Source organism: Diadema antillarum, unplaced genomic scaffold, assembly GCF_040938485.1.
Source record: "Diadema antillarum isolate AM-2024a unplaced genomic scaffold, OU_Dant_1.0 seq00001010_RagTag, whole genome shotgun sequence".
Taxonomy (NCBI): Eukaryota; Metazoa; Echinodermata; class Echinoidea; order Diadematoida; family Diadematidae; genus Diadema; species Diadema antillarum.
The window spans coordinates 136,877-153,231 of record NW_027271846.1 but is presented as its reverse complement, the minus strand read 5'-3'; the positions used below and the strand labels follow the sequence as shown (position 1 = coordinate 153,231).

The window sequence follows — 16,355 nt, the reverse complement described above, 5'->3', positions numbered from 1 at the left end:
CAACGAGTCAAAAAACCCGATAACACCTTCACGTCTTTTCTTACATGTAAAAAGAAAAAGACAAATTGGGGTGGGAAGGATCATTTCATATACAACAAATTTCATTGCATCCAAACTTGTCGACTTCTCAGATGCATCTCAGTGCTGTGGCTGGGCAGATGAACATATTGAAAATCTCTTCACACCACGATCCCTTTCTTATCGAAATAGCCAAGGGTGTGGGCACTGTACTCAGTACTCATGGATGATTTCCAAAATTGTTTGCTTACTGCACCAAACATTGCATATCAGAGTTTATTATTTGTGATGAGTAAAATTCCCATGATATATCTTTATCATTATGTTTACAACAGCATGGCAGCAGATTCGACCGTTGGAGCTCAGCAAACACGAAACTGCAAAACAGTTGGCTGGAATGAACAAATTCTATATAAAAACTAAATTTGATGCTTTGAACATGGAACTTGTGATGCAAGCAGTACATAATGTTCAGTGCATGAAAGTGTCCATGATTGCAGACAATCCATGAACACAACACTTAATAATCATTTTACACGAATCTTCCTCAATTGTTACAGAGAATGATATCGCATTTCTTACTGCTGGTGTTTATTTCACCTTGACTGTCCTCTAAGACTCGTTGGTTATCAATGCTTTCAGAATCCTAGAATACACATAATCTCACGGTGGGCAGGGATACGGATGAGGGTTGGGGTCCAATGGATCGGGGGGACGGGAGACGCAGAGGGTTAATTGGACACCTGCCACATTAATAGCTTGGCTTCTCGCGGCACGTTCTCTCCGACCTGCATCAGGTAGTCGTGCCCCTCCCCGCCGCTGATCACCAGCGACGTTGTGCTCGTCACATTCGCCGACACCTCCATCTCGCTGGCCGACCCCAGCCTTGCGGGGCGCCCTCCCTCAGCCATACCGTCCACCTCATTCCTAGGCTCGTTGCCGTTGCCGCTGGACACAGCTCCCGTCGGTGCATGGCCCCCGCTGGTCGCGGATGCTGCTGACGCCGCCGACTGGTTGTTGCGATCGTTGTTGAAGGTGAGGTTGAGGTAGTCCGTCATTGGCGACATGGCGTTGTTGACGAGATCGGCTGTCTGGCTTCCCGACTTGAGCCGGCTGGACGGGGTGCTGAGGTCTGAGAGTGACCGCGATGCCTCGCCTGTTTGTGATAGGAGCAGAGATAAAATTGGGAATATCTTCACTAAAATAACAGGATTGCCAGATAAGATAGATACCTTGCAGGAGTGTAAGGGAAGTGCATGAAACATCTATGACTTCAAATTTTGCTAATTAACATCGATCAATAGAATGTAGTGATCACCAGTATCAAGATTTTTATCAGTATCACTTGTATCAGCTTAAATTACATCCACCGTTGTCAACACTTTCACCTCACACAACTTCACAAGTGACTTTTCTCATTTGCAACAAGGATAAAACTATCCCCTTACTATTTCCTTCTGTCACAACTTTCTATCTTCACTATTGTTATCATCATAAGTATCATCGTCACCATAGAAACTATCATCATTTTTATTTTCATCATTATCCAAATCATCATCATCATTCTGATCATCATCATCATCAAACAAGCCACAATCATTCTTATCTTCATTAGTATCGTCATCATATCATCATCATCATACTAACCATCATTACTACAGTCAAATAATTATCATTATTGTACAAGCTTTCATAATTCTGGTCATCATCATCATCATCATCATCATCAATATACAAACCATCATTACTTCTAATCATCATTATCCTTATACGAACCATCATAATTCCAGTTATCATTGTCATCATTTTTACACAAACCATCATCACTATCATCAAAACCATCATCATTAAACAAACCACCATCCTCTCAATCATCATCATCATCATCATCATCATCACCATCATCATCACCATCATCATCATCACTTGCTCAGAGACTCCAACCCCAAGCACCTTCTGATCTGGAGATTCTCCCGCCTGAATCCTCTAGCAGACGGGAGACTCCAACTGCGCACATAACGAGCGCGAAGTTCCTTGCGGCCGGGGTCCAGCTCTAGGGTTCTAGATGCTCTCTCGTGCTATCTAAGGCTTATATTTCAACATACGACGGCAATAAGTAAGAAATCATTTCAAGCTGGAGAAACAGAGCCAGGGCGGGAGAAATTAAATCTCAAGCGGGAGAACGGGAGATTTTGCAAAAATGGGTTTTCGGCGGGAGATCTCCCGTCGAAAACGGGAGAGTTGGAGTCTCTGCTTGCTATGTCATCTGCTATCACAACCGTTTCCTAGGCAACCCCGAACACGTCAGCATCACTTACTCTCTTCATCATCCTCCCTGGAGGAGAAGAGGACGCGGTCGTTAGTGCGGTTCAGCTCCATGGCGATCAGCATCCGCACCGGTCCCTTGTGGGTGTGGTAGGAGACCATGGCCGGCCCATTGACCAGCGGCACGCCCTCCAGCCGGGGCAGGGGGAAGTTAACGAGGATGCCGGTGTTGGTGCCCACCCAGAGGGAGCCGTAGCAGGCAAGGAGTGTGGTGACGTGGACTGGCGAGGTGACATGGAGGCTGGCCTGGGCCCGGGGCGTCAAGCCTGATGGAAGAAAAGGGGAAGGGAGGGGGGGGGGGGGGAGGGAGGGGGTGAAATCATTTGAATGTTGGTCACATGACACTGATGATTTCTCACAAAACTGAAAATGACATGCTTCACTTGCAGATAAGATTGTTTCAAACTGACTGTCAATAAGTAAGAATTACATAATCCTCTTCATCCTATTGATAACATGATAACCTCTATATGGGACAGTGGTATTGTCAATAATAAATAAGAATTACTAAAGAATCCCCTTGATCATATTGATAACATGATTTAAAGCTAAATATGGGACAGTGGTATTATAACTGTGGTTGTCCTATCAAACTTATTCCACAGCCAAGTTTGGGGAGAAAATCAACTGCACGCATGTAAGACAGCCGGACATGTTCCTGCCAAGTGCTAGAACTGACTCAGAATAAGCAAAGGTGCAGCAGGGATTTGAACCCTAAGCCCACTCACTTGCCACCATGCGACCAATGGGGCTTCCCACACTGATGTCCTGCAGCAGCTCCATTGTCTCTGTGTGGAAGAGTCGGATGCTGTCGCATGCCGTGAATGACACCCACACACCGACGCCGGCGACCACCATCTGCCGGACAACGATACTAGGGTCGTGGGCCTCAAAGCTGATCTGTGTTTTGGTAGGCATGGAAACAAGAGTGGCATCATCATTGAATATTTCAAGATTCCTCTCTCGGTCGACTCTGATGTTGGAAGCATGTCTTCATTTGCCATTGCTGTCATCATGACAGACCAAAACAAAAACTCATCTGACTCAGAACATTGATGCAGTGGATTTTGTAACTGTTTTGTCTGAGGAGACCTTGAAAAAATCGGTGACACAACATTTGCTCCTGCAACAATTCATCTGGCCTTATCATGATGGGATGAAATGGAACTGTGAAGCTAGTGAGATTTGAACCCAAGGCCCACTCACCTGCCAACTTCTATAGTGCCTAGACTTGTACACCTTTGTCTACAAATGTTGGCTTAAAATCTAAAATTTTTGGACAAAAACTGAAGAGAGAGTAAAATGATTTGGCAACAAAGCATTACCTGTCATGACCAATTTCATTTTTTTTTTGACAGTTAAATGAAATATTCTTTTAATCTCTTCATGTTGACCTGTTGATACTCTGTGTAACTATAAAACCGGAAACATTCATGGCATGAAACTTTAGCAGATTGCCAACGATGGAAAAATTAAGATCATACTACATAGACATGCACTAAGTAGACAAAAACTTTTGCGTGCATTTTACCTTTCAAAATCTTGGCGCTTTGCAAAATTAAAAAGAATCTCATGCACGATAAAATTTCTGGTTTTACACTTTTTTTTCGATACTTACCTGCTTGAATTCACTTTCTGTGTCTATGATGTGAACTTTGTTCTCACAGCCACACCACATGTCATTCCTGACGGCGAGAAGACAAGTTACAGCGCCCTCGCCCAACAGAGAGACTCGTGGCTCCTTCACCTTCCATTCTCCCTCTGTGAATCATGAAAATTATTTTGTTTACGAAACCAAAATAATGTCCATACTTGCAAGAAAAAGAAAATCTGTCCATATGAAGTATCTGTGAAAGACAAAGGTTGAGCTGAAAGCATAGCTTTAAATTTTAAGTTATCCATGGAGAGGTGAAAATTATTTCTTTGAACTGTAAAGAATGAAAGAGGAAATGATTTCTGTACATTGGTCAGAACTATCACTGCTATTTCAAGAGAATGTTGCACACGTAAAAAAATTCTGCATACAAGTTTGTAAGTTCGCCCGGATGTTTTCTTCACTAGAACAAAAATGTATGCATCACATTCCTGGAGTTTCATGCGATGAACAATTTGTTGAATGATTAGACAGGGTTGTTTTACATCTCTTGTAATGCACTTATCACATACGAGAACAATATTATGATACAAATACGGTAGGTTGCAGTTCAAAGTCATAATCAGACAAGCACCATTAGAGTAACTATGTCCAAAATATCATGTAAGGGGCTCGTATCTCTTTTTTCTTTCCTTTTTTTTTCTCTCTCACCTGGTGACCTGAAGTAGATGAGTACTGATCCATTGTCGAGCGAGATGAAGACTCGGTTGTTGAGGTACTGGATCGCTGTGATGGGGTGCAGGGCCTTGAAGGTAGCCAGCGGGGTGCTCTTGTCTGACTGGTTGATTCGGTAGATTAATACTCTGCACAGGATATAATTTTTGTACAACTGTTTTCAAAGTTGAAGAACTCTCAACCATTGTATAACCGTAGGCCAGTTAGTGTTTGAAATTGAAGAGTTTGTTCGCAAAAAACCGATAAGTCCATTTTTGAAGATTTTGAAGTACGGTCTCTGTCATAAAGTACAAAATAATACCTTTTAAATGATATATTGGTCACTACATATAAAGGTATATTTTTGAAGTTATGGTCAAAAGAAGCTAAAATTTTCTTATTATTCTCTTTATTTTTCTTGACCTTTACTCGCAAATATCTCCATTTGGCAAATATGGACTTATCGGTTTTTGCAAACAAACTCTTCAATTGTATGCCAGGCTTTATGTAAACAGAGCAAGCATTATTGTACTGTAAAACTCTGCATGACTACATTGTATGCAGAAGAGAAATCAAAGCACGCACATACACACACGAACACACACGCGAACACACACATATGCGTCTACGGTGGAAACCGAGGACCTGTTTTACCCACAAGAATTTTACCACATAACCGAGGACCTGTGTGTGGATAAGTAGGACTCTTGTCAACCGAGGACTCACTCGTATATTACCATCCAACCGAGGACTTATTACAATAATGCTAATCGAGGACCTACAAACATGTACCCCTACATGCAAAAGCAGACCGTTTGGAATGGTCTGCGAAGCGAATACGTCCTCGGATCTCTGTATGTCCTCGGCTTAAATGTAAAGTTTGTGTGTGTGTCCTCATTTTCCACCATGGGTATAAAGTGCGCACAAACAGGGGCAAACATACACAAACAAGGGAAAAACAGTGAAACCTCTTGATATACACAAATGCAAATACTTGGATGCACATAAACACAAACACCTAGAGATACATACATGCAAACACATCCAGACACAAATATGAAAACCTGGACACAGACAAACCCAAATGGCTGGACTCACACAAACACAAACACAAACACCCAGTCACACACAGATGCAAACACCTTGGCACATAAAAACAAAAACACCTACACACACATACACATTACAAACATCTTTACACAACATATACAATCACCTTGACCTATACAAACATACACACAAATACCTCAACCCAAATGCACAACATACACATACAGTACACACACAGAGAACCCCAAACATCATCCTATCTCCCAGTCCCTCACCTGCCAGACTCCGTGCCCATCCAGACGGTGTGTCGTGTGAAGCAGTAATCCCCCTTGCGCTCGCTCTCCTTCAGGTTCAGAAAGTTGGTCCCGGGCCCCTGCCGGCTCCACCCGGGCACGCACTCCATGCACAGGACCCGGCCCTCCGTGGCCTCGAAGGTCTCCAGGACCTGGGGGGATGGAGGCAGGAAGCCCACCAGGCTGACGTGGCAGGACTTCTGGTCCGAGCTGCACACCCACAGGCAGTTACGGGCCCCCTCGTTCTGCAGGATGCCTTTCCGGCGGCTCCGGTGCCCTGGCTGCTCCAGTGGGCACAGCACAGAGCACTGGAACTATATATTGGATAGAACAAAAATTTGAAGACAGACTTATTCTGGAATCCCTACAGCTGTGTATATGCACTGGACTTGTACTGCCACTGCCTGGTAATTACATGTAGTATACATCTTATCTCCTATGGCGACCAGGGATGACATCTCATAGTGCTTTGTATCCAGTAGAAAAGGTGCTCTAAAAATATCTATTATTATTATCAATGGAAAAGAGGGGAAGAAATGGTGGGGTTGGAGTGGGAAAGAAGGACGAGAGCAAAAAGAGAAATGGGTGGAGGTCAGAGAGACAAGGAGAGGAACAAAGGGAGAGAAGAAAGAGATAAAGATGGGAGATATAAGGAAAGAGGGAGAGAGGGGTGGGTATAGAGGGAGGGGCAAAATGGGAGAGGACACAAAGGAAGGAAAGGGAGAGAAAGATTGAGAGAGGAATAGACAATGGGATGCAGAGGGAGTGAAGAGAGGACAGACAGACAGACAGACAGATAAACAGACAGATAGACAGATAGACAGACAGACAGACAGACAGACAGACAGACAGATAGACAGACAGACAGACAGATAGATAGACAGACAGACAGATAGACACCCCCCCCCCACCTTCAGATCTCGGTTGTGGATCACGCGATCCTTGCGAAAATTTGCACTAAGGTAGAGGCCAATGTAATCTACAAGATTGTATAGTTAGATTTTTCACATTTTAATTTATGTATTTTATATTAATTAATTTATGATAATTTATGCAAAAATGATTTTTTTTTTTTTGGCCTATAAATAAAAAAAATAAATCTCCAAGACTTCTAATTTTGGGTGAACATATTCTTTTCAATATCCTCAACAATAATATTGAAGCAAAAATTCGGCTTCATAATTATTTCTTATGTACTTTATTGTTTATTGAATTTCTTATGTATTTCTTTGTTTTTTACTTTTTGTTTTTGTTTTTGTCAAAATTTGTCGCAGAAACTTTTTAAAGCATAATCAGGCTAAAATAAATCATTATCAGCCATTGAAAGTAAAAACATTTATTTTCATATGAATTAATTGCAAAAACACAATTTACATTGGATTTGTACACAAAATCATGTTTTTGAGCAATTTTTGGGTTGACGAATTTTTTTCAAAGGGGCGTGGCTTCAAAATAGTATGTCCGGGAGCGACAAATTTGGTCTCAAAAGTTGCGCGATACTTGAAAGAAAAAAGTCATAAAATGTCGCAGCGAGAGCATTACGCGTTGCAGAATAATAACGCGAAACGTCAAGAGGGGGGGCCAAAATGCCCCCCCCCCCCCCCCCCCCCCCCCCGTGGGAATAGGGTTAACCCTCAGTGTGCTTTGAGTGCTAATTGGCACAGAAAACCCTACATTGTCATATACCCTGTCCAAAGTCCATGGTAGATAAAGGGTTAACATCATTTGTTGCTCACCTTTGTCTGTTGTCGAGTGGGGAAGACAGGAAGGGCTTTCATGATGAGGGGGACACCAAAGTTCATCTCGGCGTGCGTTGTGTCACCCTCGTCGGGTGCGTACCAGCCAGGGTTGTTGTGGGGTTCTTCAAGATAAGAAACAAGGGCAATGTTGATGAAAAGGGACAGCCACATCACAAGGGAACATATCAATGTTCTGAGTATTTTTCAATGCACACAAGAGTGAAGTATGCTTAAAAGGAATTATAAATCTTTAAGTCTGTTTCTGGACAAGAAACAAGCTTCTGATAGTTCAGTATCTCTGAACACATCAAAATCAGCCATAAAAACTACTTTGACCCTTTCAGGTCATTGGACTTTTCACAGAAGCTGAGTGACCTTTACCCTCACAGGTGTCTGGTTGCTGTGAAAGTCAAGACATATGTCAGTGTCCCTGGCTTGTTCCATATTACACAAATTTAATAATGCCTCCAGCACCTTTCGAGGCAAAGGTATTTGGCAGATAGTTTGTATAATGCCTGCAATTTAAGTCAGATCATCTAGTCTTCCCAGTAATGTGAAATCAATTGAAACTCTGGTAATTCTCAGAATCTGTGTGTGACAAATGAAATTATTGTGCGCATGGCAGAATGTTGTTAAAGTGCTTCCCTGTGCATGGCAGAATGTTGTAAACCCTATGCGCACTCCCACAGCCTAGCAACAATCTGCCATGCACAGGGAAGCACGTTGACGACAATCTGCCATGCGCATGACGAAATCTGCCTATCTCTGGGGAAAGTCTGCTCATGGACGGTGTTCTCTACCAGAGGATCAGAGTCCCATTCTGTTGAGGGCATTCAGATACAATGTAGAAGCCTTTAATAATCGCAGTTACCATGGTAACATTTACACAGCCTTTTGGTGATGCATCATTGATGCTGTTTTACTTTGGTGTGCACAAATCATCACAAGTCAGGATTGCAGTACCATGTGCTATATGACACAGGATCATAGGTTGCAGGTCATAGGTCATGGGTCACAGGTCAGTGAGGAAGTTATGATTCACGCCACAAACTCACTCATTCCCAACTTGGCGGTCTCTAGGGCTGTGATCCAGTCCAGTTTGATCTTACCGCTGACTGCATCAAAGACTAGCGTCACTCGCTGGTCTCTGTGAGATTCGAGAGAAAAAGAGAAATGATGCTCAGAAGATATTGAAAGACTTAAAGCATGCAGTAAGAACTTACAACTGAACTTGCATTGATTAAATGTGAAAGGTACCACTCAAACTACAACATTTGTAAATGCATACTTAGTTGAATTACTAATACAATGAAATGCCCTGGACAGCTGCACTGCCCTTGTCAATCTATAGATTAAAAGATAACAGGGAGTCTTGGATAATTCATATCTCATCAAATATTCCTCGCAGGAAGTCCCAGACTATCCATATGATAACTCTCACTGCACCCTGCCCCCCCCCCCCCCCCCCCCCCCCATGCTCTGTACTACTGCTTTCTTCTGTAACGATATTGTCTTTCATTATGCCTCTGTCAATGTTCTTTTTAGAACCACCACATTCACATGGTAGACCACAAACCTACATTAAAGCATCATACTTACTTTTCTTTATCCAGTTGACTGAAATATTTAAGTCCTGGGCTCTACTTCCATGTAACCATGCACAATACATGTATTCCCTAAGATTTCTTTCTGTTACCAGTTTTGACAAAGGCCAGATATATACCACTTGAAATCTTGAATGCATAAATCCTTCTGAGGGTAACATGCATCAAAAAAAGAATCAACATGGTGCTCTGGAAACCAATGGGGCTAAACCTTCAGAGAACACCATGTGTCAATCATTGCATCCTACCCACAACTTTCTTGGTCAAAACACACCACATTTACCAATGGGACTAAAACCTCTCGCCATGTAAACCCTCAGAGAATACCAAGCATCAATGATTGCACACTACCCACAATCTTTTAAGGAGGTACTTCACTGAGCAGCGAATGCTTGCGAATGTAGCAAATTTTAAGTTACATCAGGGTTTGTAAACAGTTGCAGTCAAATTTCTAAAAAGTTTTCACTGTTACAAAACAGTTTTTCTTGTCGGAAAGAAATTTTGAACATGCTCTAAATTTTTAGCGACAAGAAAGATTGTTTACAAATTTGACTACAACTGTTTACAAACTCTGACAAAACAAATAAAATTTGCTACGTTCGCAAGCATTCACTTAAGTGAGATACCCCCTACGGGAGAAACGTGTCACCCATTTTTTCCCGGCACTCACAAGTGTACTGAGGGAAGGGAGAGCTGTATTTTGCTGACGTCGGCCTGTTTGATCTCCTGGCCTTTCTTGGTGATGAGCTTGTTGATGATCTCGCTCCATTCGTCAATGTCGTCTTTGGTCAGGACACCGTAGGTTCCCTAGATCAGAAGATGTCACATCGTTCAACATCATTCGTAGTACTGCATAAAGTTTCAAGTACACTGTACGAACTCACAGATGTTGACACAGGTAAAGCACACATTCCTTCAGCTTCTAGGAACACATATTTAAAGAGTGGCTTCCATCTGGCATTAAATACAAACTAAAAGATGTGTTTCATGGAACTATGTAATGCAAATGCATGTTTGGCAAAAAGCCATCTTTGGGTTTAAAAGAAACTGTAAATGCAAAAACTTTATGCATGACACACAACAAAAGATGCGCACTGGACAATGGACGATAAATGATTGCAATAGCTTGCTTGAACCTTTAGCTCAGGTGCACTGAGCTAAAAATCAGAGGGGTATGTTTGTACATTCTATTATACAGACATGGAAGAAGTTGTTTTTGTTTTTGTTTTTTTCTTGTTTGTTTTTGTGTTTGTTTTTGCACGGAGTCTCCAACAAGAAATCGGGGTGACTCAATGACTGTGCTGCATACCTTGAGGGTCCCCAGCAGGGCCCCGAGCTGCTTGACGACGGCGAGGTCATGGAGGAGATCGTTCCTCTCCTGGTACAGCTGTCTCGTGGAGCCGCCGTACAGATACTCTGTGTGGGTAGAGAGAAGGCACAGAATTCTCATTAGCCCTGTCCCTATCACGAGTAATTATACTGTATGATGTCAATGGGAATATTAAAGAACGTAGTGGTGCCGAGGGGGGGGGGGGGGGGGGTAGAAGAGAATTTGACAATTACACCTGTATGTCTATACATCAAATTTACATAATTATTATACATTACAGTCATCTCTCTGAGATTGAAAACCTCAAAACACTTTCCACAGAGCCCACAAGGTTGCCATGGGCCATGCAGTCAAAGCCAGAAGCCACTACAAGTAACATAGCTGCATGTGTACGTATGCATGTGTGCTTGAGTACATTAAGGATAGAAAATGTTTGTTAAATGTGTGACTTTTTATGCATACATTAATGCAAAATGATTGTGTGTGCTTCAAAAAACAAAAATGATCCTCCTTCTTTGCATTTGACACAATCTGTTAAGGATGGGCTAATTTTGGTATATCACACATTTCCCATAGACACCTGCTCGAGTACACTCAGGCCTATTCTCCAACGGTTTAATAACATATTGATATTATACCAGTCTTGCTTAATAATTGTAGACACTAATATATCTATTGACTGAATGCACTGAAATGCATTATTCCAGAAACAGACAATTTAAACCTTTGAATTTAGATAACTTGTAGCAACTTTGAAAATATGTCAGCAAAAAGTTCCACCTTTATTTAAGTCTATCGTATGCCTATGTTATTCATGGTGTACATGCTGTCATTGCCAAAATATGTTTCACAATACTGCTTTAACCCGTTGAGGATGAGTCCCGTGTATACTCGACAAGTGTCTGTGGGAAATGCTTGTTGTAGCAAAATCAGCTCATCCTCAATGGGTTAAGTCACATCAATTCTCACCATGTTCATCCATGTGTTGTGTGGTGATCTTGAGTTTACCCGGCTCCGTGGACATCTCAATGTCTGTCCCTTCTATTGTCGGGTTGACCACCTCCACCTCCGTCAATGGAACACTCCACCTGTGTTTGAATCTGGGCATGTCCATTGTGCCAGGAGGTGAGGGCTGGCCATTGCTTTTGGGAGGGATAAGGAGGGAGTCAGAAATAAAGATATGGAACTCCATGACATTTGAATAATAGCTTTCATACGACAATATTTGACCACACTTCCCTATAACTTGCATGCTGTAAATACATCCATGTATAGTGTAGGCCGACTTCAGTCCAAAGATTTTCTGTTCAGTTTACTACAATGAAATACATCAAATATGTTTTGGGGGTTTTTTTTCTACACGAGTATGGCATCAATGCTATGAATTCATCCACATTTGCAACTTTTCATTGTGTTGATTCAGTTTCATGTCAATATGCACATCTCAGTATTTAAGAAGAACTTGACAAAGGTTGACCAGGTAGGTTTTTGTTCACACATAAGCTTGACACACTATTTCAAAATAATGCAGTTGCACAGTCACAACATGAAAGACTTGTTAAACATATTGTGTGAATAGATTTTAGTTGTATGGTGTATGCTCACATCGAATCATTTCTCCTAAATACAGTGTATTTTCTACATGAATTTGAGTTCAGTCTAGTTTTTAAAGTCTGCAGACTGCACACACTTTCAATTGTCAAAATTTTTGTCCATCGGTCTGATGCTCCGGTATTGTTGATATTCTGCACATCACATATTAGGTGTCTGGCGCCCTCCCACTGTGGGTAGAGGCCAGGTTCCAGGACTCACTTGTTGAGTACTGTGGTGCAGACCAGCAGGTCGTTCAGCATGAAGAGACGCCGCTCTTTACATTTCAGCTCCTCCCCCTGGCCATCGTACGTCTGTCGAAACGAAACAAAATTCCAATCAAGCCTTGAATCAAGCCTAATCACAACCTTCAAATTTACTCAGTAAATCCACACATTCCACATCAAAATGTAATATGCAAGTATTATACCTACATCAATACAATCAGGCAAAGTGAATCTACAAGTGCTCACGTTTTGTGAGTAATGGAAGAAGAAGAAGAATGCAATGTGTTTGGAATATTGAATGTGAAATGATGAGAAAATGGCTATTCAACAGTAAAAGATAATTAAAATCTGGGAATGCATAACACTAGTGGGTTAATTGTTGGTGAGATGTTTTACACAGGCAATTCATTATGCATATGTAGAATGCGTGGTTATGTCTATAAAACACTTCATATAATGAAATAAAGACCCATTTTGATAAATATTTCTGTATTAAGGCAAAACCACCATATTGGAGAGTGTTATATTAATAAAACTCCAGTAATATACAATAGGACAGTGTCTGCTATATGATCAAGTCATTACATTCTGTTAATATGCTGTCTTTACCTGCCTGTGTTATGTATTCTCTCAAATAGAGCAAATCAATTTTGCAAAATGGGGAAAAAAAAGGAAAAAATAAAGTGAAAAGGAAACATCACCATTTCATTTTCCATCCCTGGACATGAATCCGTGACGTGTGTTCAACACAAGTCGTGACATGGCATTTTCAGCAGAATTTTTCCCCATCTGACAGCCCTCATAAAACGATCAAATTGAATTCAACGTCTGCTTCACAACAGATTAATCCACTCGAAAACATGCGAGGAGGACTTTGCCAGTAAAATTAGATTTGCAACAAAAGTCGTTAGCCTCAATTTTCCACGAATGTCACGCATAAAACATCTGTCGTGCATTCGCCCACTTTAAGGCTAAACCGCGTCGTACGTCAACTCGCTTCTAATCCACATTTTCGGGGTAATTTGAATTAGGTTACATTTTGTGCGGTGTTGAGGAAAAGACAAAAGACAGCAGGAAATACCATGCATCCCACAATGTCATTCAACCATATGGAAGATTCGTATCCCACTTCAACAAGCATTTTATTGGTATACTGTACACCTTCTAAAATGTCAACCGTAAGTTAGTGGGCTGATGAAATGCTCGGCAGTCACCCAAAGGAATAAAAAATGAGATGGTCTGTTTATGACATGTCACTACTATATTCCAAGGCATGCACATGCAAAGTAGAAATATATTTCAAATTGTCGCTACGTTATATTGTTAATGAAATTGATACTTGAACTGTGTGGGTGTAAATTGCCGAGACATCTAACTAATGGATTTTAATACATCATAATATTAATCCTCAAGAAGGGGAAATGGTAATAAAAACTGTAAACAGGCATTATAAAATCTATGCAAAGTGTACTGCATTTAGCATAAAATTCAAACCTGAACTACATTGTACTGTAGTTGAAAGTGACAGCCAGTACTTTAAATGTAAGCCTCACGAAACTCAAACAGAAACTAATTTGAAGTGACAGCAAGTACTTTAAACACAAGCCTCGTAATACTGTCCATCTTTAACTGCCTTGAATGATGTTATGCATAACGAATGATGCATGCATGTTAAGAATTATTGGTATGAATGACCCATTGTCTGCTAATCACTATGAGCAATATGAAACTAAAAATCTCTAGATGACTTGAGCAACTCCACTTGACTGCAGCAATTATTTGGTTTTTATCACTAATGCTATCTGTGTGTTTTCTTTCAGGGTGTGAACAGGCCATATTTCCATATTGGACATTGAAGTATTCAATTTTCTCCATTGATAAATTCATAGTATTGAAGATTGATACTGGTCTTTATCATACAAATCAATTTTCTCATGTGAAAGTCCCATGACTTTCACTCACCCATAATGCTGCAATCCAAACTGTATGACTGCCACATGTCAAGTAGGTAGAAGTGTTCTTAAAGGACAAGTTCACCTTCATAAACATAAGGATTGAGAGAATGTAGCAATATTAGTAGAACACATCATTGAAAGTTTGAGGAAAATCAGACAATCCGTTCAAAAGTTATGAATTTTTGAAGTTTTTTTGCAGTACCCGCTGGATGAGAAGACTACTGCAGTGTATGAATAACTTAGATGTCACATGCGTACAACAATATGTGACAGTGCACCTCAAAACGAACAAAAAGTCGCACACACTGATTTTGCGTGAGGACTGAAAATAAGTGAAATGGGTCAACCTAGCCGATCTTGACTTTTTCATATATTCTGAAAGAGCAAGTCTTCTTTTACATTATGCTAAAATTTGGGATCATAAAACGGGCGGGAAAGTGTGTTTTTTAGCAGTTTATCTCCAACATTTTTGGTAGAATAGTGTCATTAGGAGTGTCTTTAGAGTCCCTTTTTCATTTCTGAAAAACCTTGTACACATTCTTCACTTTCAACTCTAATAACTTTTGAAAAGATAAGGCTACTGCTTTGAAAGTTGGCATTGATTATGGACAGAATGTGTTAATGAGGCATCTTTAATTTCAGTTTAATTTGACAATTTCTTCATTGTTGTTACTCAGGTAGTTTACTTCCTGCTTTTTGTCCCATTCATCGCACAACCAGCACAGCTTGAGAAAGATTAAGCGCTTGAATGCACACTGTACTTCAGAGCCTCTTTTCTCAGTTCACACTTTTCCAGAGTGTGCGCTTTCTTTCCAGTATTTAGATAGGTTAGGAGAGTCCATTTGAATTGAGTTATACATCATTTTAAAGCTTAGAGTCTGCTCTTTCAGAATATGCCCTTAACTAAAAATCCATGTCTGGCGACTTTTTGTTTGTTTTGAGGTGCAGGGTCACATATAAGGAAAATATAAAGAGAATTTCACAAAATTCCATCTTTTGAAAAAAGTACACATTTCCCTGACTCGTTACCGATAAATGTTATGGGTAATATTATTCCCCCTGCCTTTAGAAAGAAGCAAGTCAATTGCTCTTTTATTATGCGAAGAAAGTGAAAATATGTTGAATTTTCTTTTATATTTTCTTTATACTGTTGTACGCATATGACTCACAAGCTGTAGTAGTCTCCTCATCCAGCGGTTCCAACACAAAAATTTAAAAAATTCATAACTTTTGCATCGATTGTCCAATTTTCCTCAAACTTTCACTGATGTGTTCTACTAATATTGTTGTATTTTCTCAATCCTTATGTTTATGAAGGTGAACTTGTCCTTTAAATCACATTTGAAAGCAAATGTGAATTCTGACTTAAGAGGGCAGCATAAACTGCAATTTTTACTCTAAACCTACAAATGAGTATACATGTTCAATATATCCCCTTAACTCTTCCCCCCTACTGGCAATGTGTTTAGATACAAAGTTAAAAACAGTTTGGGCTGGTGGATCTGAAACTAGCATGAAATATATGGGATATCTTGTGTAACATACTCAAGAATGGAATTAATAGTTTTTGTATTAAAAAAAACTTAAGGAAATTTGCTCTTTTTTTTCTGGGAAATAGAATTGACTACAATAATAACCCTCCATTTGTAACTGGGCAGAGATAGCAACTGTATCTTGATTATCCCATACAATACCACATTACACCATTAAATCATTATACTAACATTCAAAATACTTGTATCTTTCTCATAACTGAACCCTTCCGGCTGAAGTAAAAAAAGAGCTGTTACATTCATATTCCCTCCTTTGGGACAGAAAACTTCATGATTTGAATAAAATATTTCCTCCTACATGAATTTGGTGTGGTCTCTCTGACAACTATTTATACTGTCTATACATCTAATCCAAAGCAGACT

General features: G+C 40.5%; 1 protein-coding gene across 1 annotated transcript in view; it reads right to left on the bottom strand.

The window, feature by feature from the left end:
• Window positions 1–415: 415 nt before the first annotated feature.
• Window positions 416–16,355, bottom strand: part of LOC139742628 (rho guanine nucleotide exchange factor 10-like) — a 105,259-nt gene continuing 89,319 nt past the window's right edge. Inside the window, exons 14-25 of the mRNA XM_071653153.1 lie at window positions 12,480–12,571; window positions 11,637–11,809; window positions 10,647–10,753; window positions 10,008–10,144; window positions 8,789–8,880; window positions 7,731–7,855; window positions 5,977–6,308; window positions 4,649–4,800; window positions 3,962–4,104; window positions 3,072–3,243; window positions 2,337–2,609; window positions 416–1,174 (exon numbers count right to left, since the gene is read on the bottom strand). Of these exons, the coding sequence (XP_071509254.1) occupies window positions 750–1,174; window positions 2,337–2,609; window positions 3,072–3,243; window positions 3,962–4,104; window positions 4,649–4,800; window positions 5,977–6,308; window positions 7,731–7,855; window positions 8,789–8,880; window positions 10,008–10,144; window positions 10,647–10,753; window positions 11,637–11,809; window positions 12,480–12,571 (2,223 nt within the window). The 3' untranslated portion in view covers window positions 416–749. The remainder of the gene's footprint in view (window positions 1,175–2,336; window positions 2,610–3,071; window positions 3,244–3,961; window positions 4,105–4,648; window positions 4,801–5,976; window positions 6,309–7,730; window positions 7,856–8,788; window positions 8,881–10,007; window positions 10,145–10,646; window positions 10,754–11,636; window positions 11,810–12,479; window positions 12,572–16,355) is intronic.